The sequence below is a fragment of the Drosophila willistoni genome (genome assembly GCF_018902025.1).
Source record: "Drosophila willistoni isolate 14030-0811.24 chromosome 2R unlocalized genomic scaffold, UCI_dwil_1.1 Seg200, whole genome shotgun sequence".
NCBI lineage: Eukaryota > Metazoa > Arthropoda > Insecta > Diptera > Drosophilidae > Drosophila > Drosophila willistoni.
Window position 1 is genome coordinate 5,616,133 of NW_025814051.1, and position 10,113 is coordinate 5,626,245.

The window sequence follows — 10,113 nt, forward strand, 5'->3', positions numbered from 1 at the left end:
ATTGTTGCTTTGTCCGTTCGTCGAGTAAAAGTGAAACTCAAGTGAATGTCATTGCCTTGCTGTCATGGACATTTTGCAATATCGTTTGGGACAACCTGCAAAAATTCTCACAGCCGGTCAAGATAAATACTGTTAATATTGATTTATGCCCCATGGTGGATGTGATAAAGTTCCCCCCAAATCGGCGAGGCACGTTTATTATTAGTGTGTACCTATCTATGTATTGTTCAGGCTTTTGGATTTGTTGTTCTTGTTTGTAGTACTGAAAGGTTTAACCGTAACATTACCAAAACATGTTGTTTATAATTGTTTATGGGCGAGCGAGCAGAAGATACAGACACAAAGCAAAACAAAACACAAAAAAAAAAAATGCGAAAAATGGGACAAAGTTATTCATCTGATATCTGCAGCTCAAATCAGCGCACATTTTTGGTAGGCATTTTATGGTTTTATGTGTTTATTTTAGTAATGTTTCTGCATGTGCAAAAAGTGTGGTAAATTCCACTAATTCGTCAACTTAAATGCACAAAGTAATAACGAATTGTTTATACTCTTTCATTTATAAAAAATCATTGGCTGAGTTCATTTTTTCCCTTAGATTTGTGGGCTTCAAATACAATCAACGTGATTAACATTTTTTAGAAGATTTTTATTAATTTATATATAAATTTGTTAAGCTATTTTTTTTTTAAATTAGGGTCTTGAAAATGTTTTCTTGACAAAATTTATCCTTAAATTATAAAAGACCAAGACTTAAAACTTGATTTTGGGATACTGAAACTTAATATAACTATTATTTGATCAACATTTTAAAAAATTTTAACTAAGTTAAACAGTTTTTCCAGGTTTCTAGTTTTATTTTTATAAGTTTTATACATTTTTTTCGTTAATAGATAATTTTATTGCAATATTTTTGAAATACATGAAATGGTAAAAAGTTTAAATATTTATAACAGACTTCATCCTGCCTGTTGAGCATTTTCCATCACTTAAAGGATTCGTGTTATTGTCCAGCATCAACATCACTTTTGAAATAAGTATTAATATTGCACGTTAATGATAAAACCAAAAAAAAAAAAAAAAAACATTCAGTCAAACTCCTTGTGACCATTAAAAAAAACCAAAAATAATAGCTGTATTCATAAAAATTAGAACGTCACTTTCTAGTCTTAAAGTTATTCATTCATGAAAATTAATCAAAAAATTTTGGAAGAGATTGTTATAAACATGTTTTTTTTTTTAGTTTTTTTTTTTGACATAATTTTTTTTTTTTGACTGTATTTTAACCAACTTCTAACAGATATCAAAAAGTTATAAATTAATTAAATCAAAATTATTTTCTACTCGATTTTTCATAAAAATCGGTACCTATCATTACAGTTTTTGATCAAAATTGTTCAGATTTCAGTTCATGAGATTTTAATACATTATTCTAACTACAAAATAAAGACATGCATATTTCGTATATCTTAAAAATAGAGCTTTATGAAAATAATGTTTATTGAAGTGCTTTGCTGTATATTGGCATTTATTGGCTTGCTTGAAAAGAAAGGTTGAAAAAAGGCTGGATATGCATTCCAATTTAAAATTCAAAGTAAAAGCAATTAAACAACAAATCAGTTTCGAAAATGTATTAAAATTTGGCTTAGCTAGTGATTCGCAAGTTTATGAGTTTCTAAGAATTTTTTAAATTAAGTTTTTCTCGATTCGCCTATTTTTCTCAGACTGTATTTTGCTGAAATAATGAACTAAGATTAACCTTTCATTGATCTAAAATCCTTTGACAGCGCTCTGAAAGTTGGGGTCTCTAAAGGCCTCTAACCCTGCAATTTAGCCAATCCGGCACTGTAGATTATATATACTATATGTTGGTTTGGTATCCATGAAAATATTCTCTAATTGTCATTAGAAACCTAATATTTTATTTCAATATATTTCATACTGTTTCCTTTCTGAAACTCATATCACTTCCAAAACGATATAGTTTTCCTCCCAAACTGATCTAGTAATAGTTTTTCTCTTTCTCTTTTTGCTTACATAAAATCATGTACAAGTTATAACACCTTTAGCTGTCGGCTGTCTTCACTTGACCTTACAGACATTTAAACAATATCTATATATACATATACATATAGATATATATGTATATACAAAAAAGAACACCTAGATAAATGGATTATACTATTCTGTATGTGGATATCTATATATATATATATATATGTGTTATAATGAGAAAAAGCTTTTATTTTCAACGAAAACAAAAACAAATCCAGCAGTAAAATAGAAGCATTCCTTAGATGTGACGTTCAAATCAGAGCAGAACCGAATAGAATAGAGAAACATCAGTCGAAAATCGTGCTATATATTTAATGATTTCTATATACCAAATACATACTAAACAGAAGCAGAATTGACTTCAGATAGTGAGTGAGAGAGAGACAGAGAAGGAGAGTAAAAAAAACTAATAAACAAAAAGAAACTTTGCCACCTAAAAATAGACAAATTGAAACATTTGAAAACAAGCAACAACACATACAACGTGCTGACGAACACGAGCAAAGAAAATGAAAAGTTTTCTTTTCTCATATATATATAAATATATATATAATTTTTCTTTTTTTTTTCAAATAGTATAGCATGATTTCCCCTCGACTAGTTTAGTATATGTTGACCACGGACCACACGGCGTATGCGTTCATAGGACGCAACATTTTGCCTATATCTTTAAGTGTGTGTGTATGTGTATCTAGTAAATTTTAAGCTATCTATCTCCCTCTCTTTATCTTTCTATCACCTTCTCATGATTACTATCTCTTTCTTGACATGTCCGTCTCTGTCTTTATGTGAAGGAAACAAAGACAAAAAACTGCAGAGCTAAATGAAAATTTTCTTTTGGTTTTCATTGGTTTTTGTTATTTTGTCGTGTTGAACTTCTTTGCAACTGAATAGCTTTTGTTTTAAATTTAGAATATCAGCGCCGCTGGCTATATTAAACGCAAATGTTGGTCTTAGATATTTGTATTTGTAGTGTATTTTGTATAGGTATTCAGAAAGTTAGTATATAGGGGAGCAAATTTTCTTGTTGGAAATCGCTCTGATCATTTTTACCTAGTCAATGCTTAGGCTTTGACTAGGCTATGACCCATAATTTTCTTTATTGATTTTCTCATTTTAGTTTTTCTTGTTTTTGTTGTTGGTTTGAATTTATAATGTATTTTCTGTTCGTTCAGAAGGAGTAGATATGAGAAATGTTTTAAAAATATATTTAGCTTGTAGCTCATAAATTTTTTAATTTTTGTTTTTTTTTTTTATTTTTACAATTTTCTATATCTGTCTTTATTTCTACTTTGTGTACTGAGTCATATTATGGCTTTTCATTAGATTTTCCAATTTAAATACTCTAGCCTAGTGGTCAATTTGTTTTTAACGTTTGAAATGAACATAGCTAAGTATTTTGTTGTACCCTGTTTTTTAATTGTGGGTTTGTGATTTTAATTATTTTTTTATTTTTTTTTTAGTTTGTGTGCATAATATAGCTATATAATAATTTATAAAGAACCTTGTTGGAACTTCAATCAAAAACTTCTTCTAAATTTTTCTTGTTGAAAACTTAAAAAACTTTATTTTTATTTTACCGAAAGGTAAACCATGAAATATTTTTATCGTTTCACTTAATTTATCAACATTTTCCATCTTAACTAACTAAGCGTCCTACACATTTTCAATATTAAAGCCCATATTACAAATTTTGCATTTATTTCGTATTTAAGAGTCTGAAAGATTACAATTAAAGATAGATTTTTATACCTATGTGTATTATATTAAAGGCGTATTTTATTCAGAAACCTACAAATTTTTAAAGGTTTGAAAAGTTATTCATAGATCATGTATGTCTCTGTCTCTGTAAATTATTTTCTATAAAGTTTATTCGTTTAAGTAAATGTTTAGATCTGTTTGTAATCGCTGATTAACATTTAATTTAAAATAAAAAAATGTTTTTATTATTTAAATAGGCTCTTTAGTTCAATACAAAACCGTAAAGGTTTTTTGATATACAGAGCTTTAAGGGTATCGTTATTTAAAATTTTAGACTTAAATAAATACTTAAATAAACTGTTGCCAATTTCATTTAAGATTTTTGCTTTCCAACCACCGTTTATCAATTATCAGCATCAGTATTCTCATTGCGCTATAAAGAGTATAAGAACTTCGGCATTTACCTTTGCCATTGATTTTGCTTATGATTAATCAATGCCTCTTACAGTGTGGCAAAAGCAGGGTATGAAGGCATCGCACAGAAGAGCGGGGGCTAGGTGGCAGTGTGGAAACATTTTCATTTCTTATTTTCACTCATCATTAATAATAGTCTCGACATTATATAGACTTTGATTATGATTTCATTGCATTTTTCTACTGGCTGCTGGCCGCTGCACTTTTTCACCGTCTGCAGTCAATTTAAATCGCTGACAAAATGCTCAACGAAAATAATTTCATTCGCATAATTTCTTTTTGATTTTTGTTTGTGTTTTTGCAGCATTTTTTCAATGACTAATTCTAAATGATTCGGTTTTATTGGCTAATTAATTAACGATAGATGGCATTTGTGGAGAAAGAGAGAGAGAGAGAGAGGACTTTCATTTCGCTAGCACAGATTTTGCTTATGCGTGTGCGATTTTCAATTGAGCCCGAGCAATTAATCAATTTCGACCACACACATGGATAAATCTGGATAATTGAACAGATTAAGAGACAAGGAAAATTTTTGAAATATTTAAATGTCATACAATAGAATTTAGTTTTTAAGTCCCCTTAAATTCAAAAGAAAATTCAAATAAATATTTTTTAGCAATAATTGTTAGTTTTAATTATTTTCTGAAGGTTTAAAAAAATATAAGTTATAAAAATAGTTAGGGTAAAATTTAAAATAATTTATTGAGATATTCGTGTTTATGTTCTGGCCATGTAATCGCACGAAATAGACAAAAGTGCATACTTAACGCAAAAAATTGGTATTATTTAACTTTTTTTGAAATATTCGAGTACAGTGCAAATCTTTTATAGATTTCAAGTAGTACAAATTTGACTACAAAACGCGTTATTAACAAACTTATAGCCAATATCACTAATAGCAGGGCATAAACGTCGAGATTATAGGCAGCTATAGCAGCCATATGAGCCAAAGGACTTTGTAAATGTGGGGCCCCTCGATGCCGTAATATATATTCAGTCCAGTAGACAACCTCCTGACGGGCAGTTCGAGGTCTATCTCTATAGAGGGTGGAAAATTCTCCAATCGCCTTGGCATATTTCTTATTCTCCAAAACTTCGCGAAGAGCAGCTTCAAATGTCTCCTTAGTCAGGGTCAAAAGATCCAAACTTAGTCCATAGCCAGAACTTTGCATAATAGCAGCGTTTCCAGGTTGATCAACAAAAACTGGTAGAGCCACCATGGGTACACCATGATATTGGGCTTCTGTGACGCCCCCTTTTCCTGCGTGGGTGATGAACAGCTTCGTCTTAGTATGGGCAAAGATATCAGCCTGAGGTAGCCATTTCCTGTAAATGATATTCGGTGAATTCCCAGGCAATTTATCCAAATCTTCCCATTTCCATATCACATTCTGTTTTAGCTTGGATAAGACATTGAATATTTTTTGAACAACTTTTGGTTTCAATGAGGAACTTTTGATACTGGAACCCATCGAGAACAATATAGCACCATGTTTAGAGCTCGATAGAAACTCTTCAATATCTTTGGGTAGCGGATGGGGTGTATCCTTAATTTGTATGCCACCAATCTGAATAGTAGCTGGCACTAAAGGTCGTATACGTTCCTCGCTGATGAAATGACAGCTTGTAAAAACTAGGGATATATTCCTTTTCATTTGATCGAAAGTGGGAAAGTCTCTCTCCATTCCAAAGTGGTCATTGTAGAATCCATTGTATAGTTTATCAAACTGTCTCATTAAATATGCATATACCCAGTGCGTGGCATAATTTTTCAATCTTTTACCGAAACTCGTGTCTTCATCTTTCTGAATAACATTTAAAGGGTTGCCTACATAGGACACTTCAAATGGATTACCAACTAGCTGAAAAGTACTCGCAGTTGGTCCCATCACTGAATCCACAATAACTGGCACCTTTAACTTGGCTGCCACACCCAGTTGGAACTCATTGAAAAACCAACCCAAAATCATTAAGTCAAATTTTGTTTCGTATATCTGTTGGAACTTCGGATGAGAAAGAAGTTCAGATTGCGAATCTACCATCACTTTTAGGCCATTCAATAAGTTATCAAAAGCATTATAAATTGTATTTTCTTGAGTAGCGTATTCCTTCAATTTATTCTCTATTATACGTTGATGTTCTTCGGAAACTGGAATTACAATCAGATGTATATCCTTACACCTCACTTTGGGCTCCAACATAGAAACTACTGTTACATTGTGACCGGCTTCAGCCAGAGTCTTCGCCACCGACATATGCAATATCAAGTGAAATGGAGTGTAACCACTATACAGACCCAAAATATTTGCTCCTTCAGAAGGCACCGCTAGAAATATTGTGGCCAGTAGCAAAATCAGCCCCAATCTTATTTTATGAAACTTTAATCACATTCTTACAGAACTTTCCGGTTGAGGGTTGAAATAAAAACTATTTGACACCTGAAAACTGTGCACCTATATATGTATGTAGCTAGATTCTTATCAATAATCTTCTCGACAGTTTGTCATTGGATAATTTCTTAGCGAATACCCTCACCATTTAGTAAGGTAAGTTAGCTAGATATGAAATATAAATATCTCATTAAATATTTGTATATTACTCGAAAGCGTATTTCAAATTTTTAGTAACCTATTATCAGGTGTAGTTTAATCTGAACTAAGATAGTTTAGTGGAATTTTTTTTGCGTGATAATTTTTTTCCCACTGATAAAATTAAAGGTCATGAGATTTATAAATTTTAAATAGCTTCTTTAGTAAGTTTTTTGATTTCTCTAAATTAAAACATTTTTCTTATGGTAAGTTTTAGTAAATTTTAATTCACCAAAAATGTTTTTAGATGAAATATAAATCGGTTAATTTAAGTTGTCGTTTTAGGGAATTCTTTTTTATTATTAATTTGTAAAGCTAAAAACTTTAAGTGATAAGCATATTGCTCACACGCTGTCTAGCCAAAACGCTCCCAGACGAATCATAAAAACAAATGCTAACATTTTGATATGTTCTTATCGGCTTTATATCATTAAGATGTTAAGAATGTTATGTGCTTACATTGTTTACACGTTCAGACAAGATTAGTTAATAGTTAATAGTTTTAACTCTTTACAAATCGGTTGACTAATATGTATGTATCTGACAACAGAAAACCGAAAAAAAATAAAGTAAAGTGTTCTATTCAGATTCAAAGTGTTAAACCAAAACGTCTAACCATTTTTTTATTTATTGTCATTTTAACTTTTTTAAATCATTCGCTTTTAATTCACCTTTGCTAAAGACTTTATGTACAAAATATTTGAGCAAAAAGTGAGTAATTAACAAACTTATAGCCAATATCACTATTAGCAGGACATAAATGTCGAGGTTATAGGCAGCTATAGTATCCATATGAACCAAAGGACTTTGTAAATGTGGAGCCCCTCGATGGCGTAATATATATTCAGTCCAGTAGACAACCTCCTGACGGGCAGTTAGAGGTCTATCTCTATAGAGGGTGGAAAATTCTCCAATCGCCTTGGCATATTTCTTATTCTCCAAAACTTCGCGAAGAGCAGCTTCAAATGTATCCTCAGTCAGGGTCAAAAGATCCAAGCTAAATCCATAGCCAGAATTTTGCATTATAGCAGCGTTTCTAGGTTGATCGGCAAAAACTGGTAGAGCTACCATAGGAACGGCATGATATTGGGCTTCTGTAATGCTGCCTTTGCCTGCGTGGGTAATGAAGAGCTTCAATTTGGGATGCGCCAAGATATCATCCTGCGGTAACCATTTCTTATAGAGAACATTTGTTGAGTTGCCTGGTACATTATCCAAATCTTCCCATTTCCATATCACATTCTGTTTTAGGCTTGATAAAACTTTGAATATAATTTTGGTTAGTTCTGGTTTCACCGAAGAACTCTTGATATTGGAACCCAAGGAAAGCAATATAGCACCATGCTTAGAGCTTGAAAGAAATTCTTCAATATCCTTGGGTAGTGGGTCGGGTGTATCCTTTATTTGTATTCCTCCGATCTGTACGGTTGCTGGCACCAAAGGCTTTATTGGCCCTTCACTTATTAGATGACAGTTGACAAAGGCAAGTGATACATTTTGTTTCAATTGCTTAATTGTTGGCAAATTTTTCTCCATTCCAAAGTGTTCGTAATAGTATTCATCGAAACATTTATCAAAGAGGCCGTTTAAATATTTATAAAACCAATGGGTAGCTAAATTGTTTAATCTTTTTCCAAAGCTCATTATTTTGCCTTTTGAGACCGGATTCATCATATTAGGTACATAGGATATTTCAGCTGGATTACCCACCAGTGCATCGGTTCCTGGAGTTGGTCCCATCACCCAGTCTACAATAACTGGCACCTTTAACTTTGCTGCCACACCTAATTGGAAGTCATTGACAAACCAACCCAAGATCATAAGATCAAATTTTGTCTCGTATATCTGTTGAAACTTCGGATGGGAGAGCAGTTCGTATTGCGTATCAATCATTACTTTCATATCATTCATTAAGTGATAAAAAGTATCATAGAGTGTATTCTTTTTCATTGCAATTTGCTTCAGTTTGTTTTCGATTAAAAGTTCTTGTTCGTCAGAAACTGGGATAACAATCAGATGTATATCCTTGCACTTTACTTTGGGTTCCAACATAGAAACCACAGTCACATTGTGACCTGCTTCGGCCAGAGTCTTCGCCACAGACATATGCAAAATCAAGTGGGATGGACTGTGTCCACTGTATAGACCCAGAATATTGGCTCCATTCGAAGGTGGCAACAACATGCTGGCTACTAGCAATAATATCACTAAAGGAAACTTTAACCACATTTTTACACAACTTCTCAGTTGAGTGTTGAAATAAAAACTATTTCACATGGAAAATCTATGCATCTTATATATAACTGGCTTCTTATCAATGATCTTTTCGACTGTCAGTCGGTAGATTCCATTGACGAATACCCTACTTTTAGATTTTTGTAGTGAGAGCACTTTATCGTGAAATTTTACATTTTTTTTTAGAATATTTAAATTAAACCCATATTTAATATTTTTAATAATTTGTGTTATATATATATATGAGTTTACTGAATACTCTTACACCGTTGAAAAGGGTATTTATAGTTCTTTATCGCTTGTTAGTTAACCTGAACAAAGAGTATTTTGTCAAAACTCAAGGCATGATAATTATTTATGCTTGTTAAATAAAGGGCATTGAAACTGAGAGACCAATTTGATAAGACTAATTCGACACAGCGTGAGATGAGACAATAGGTACCTCAGCTCAATTCTTTTGTTTTAAATCTCTATTTAGAAAAGAAACAAAGCAAGAAATGTTCTGTTTTAGGATTAAGAATAAAATACTTTGCACTCTATCCTAAAAAACATTCAGAATTTGGGTTGTAGAAATGATCAATCAAATTGCAAAAGTGCCGCGACATTCCAATGTCAGAACTATCCTATAACAGATGCTCTAATTGTCAATTACGTATGTGCAAATGTATATGGGGACTTCTCGGAGTCCTCCTTTTTCTTTGTTTGGACCACAATCTAGAAGCAAGCAAAAGATAGGAATGTGTTTTGAATGTGTCACAAAGATCTGCCCCTCTCCTTTGCCATTAAAATCTTACATAACCCATACGTAATACAGGAAGCATTCATTCATTTTGTCATTTTTAAGCATTATTTACGAGTCAGAGCAAGTCGTATACCTTAAAGATGATTATTTGCAATGCAAGAAAGAAGAATTCTTCGGGTGTGATACATTAGGCGAACTGGGGGAAGAAACAGGGAAGACCTGGGGCAGGTATCAATTGAATGGGGGATTTAAAGGGGGTTGGAAGGGTGGGTATATGGCCATGCAACTGGGTTGGGGCATAGGGGCGAACGAGTGTGC

General features: G+C 32.3%; 1 protein-coding gene across 1 annotated transcript; it reads right to left on the reverse strand.

Moving 5' to 3' along the window:
• Nucleotides 1-5,012: 5,012 nt before the first annotated feature.
• Nucleotides 5,013-8,939, reverse strand: LOC6643709. The gene is made up of 2 exons (XM_023176506.2): nt 7,490-8,939; nt 5,013-6,556 (listed from the first exon to the last, which is right to left on the reverse strand). The coding sequence occupies exons 1-2, from the start codon at nt 8,922-8,924 to the stop codon at nt 5,013-5,015; spliced, it is 2,979 nt and encodes a 992-aa protein (XP_023032274.1). The 5' UTR covers nt 8,925-8,939.
• Nucleotides 8,940-10,113: the final 1,174 nt, after the last annotated feature.

Bases quoted from the DNA above. Each gene is read 5' to 3' on its own strand.
- LOC6643709 (XM_023176506.2), bottom strand. From the start codon at position 8,924: ATGTCTGTGGCGAAGACTCTGGCCGAAGCAGGTCACAATGTGACTGTG. The intron at 6,557-7,489 runs GTGAATTAAAAG...CAATATTTCTAG, and splicing joins ACATAAAGTCTTTAGCAAAG to CGGTGCCTTCTGAAGGAGCA.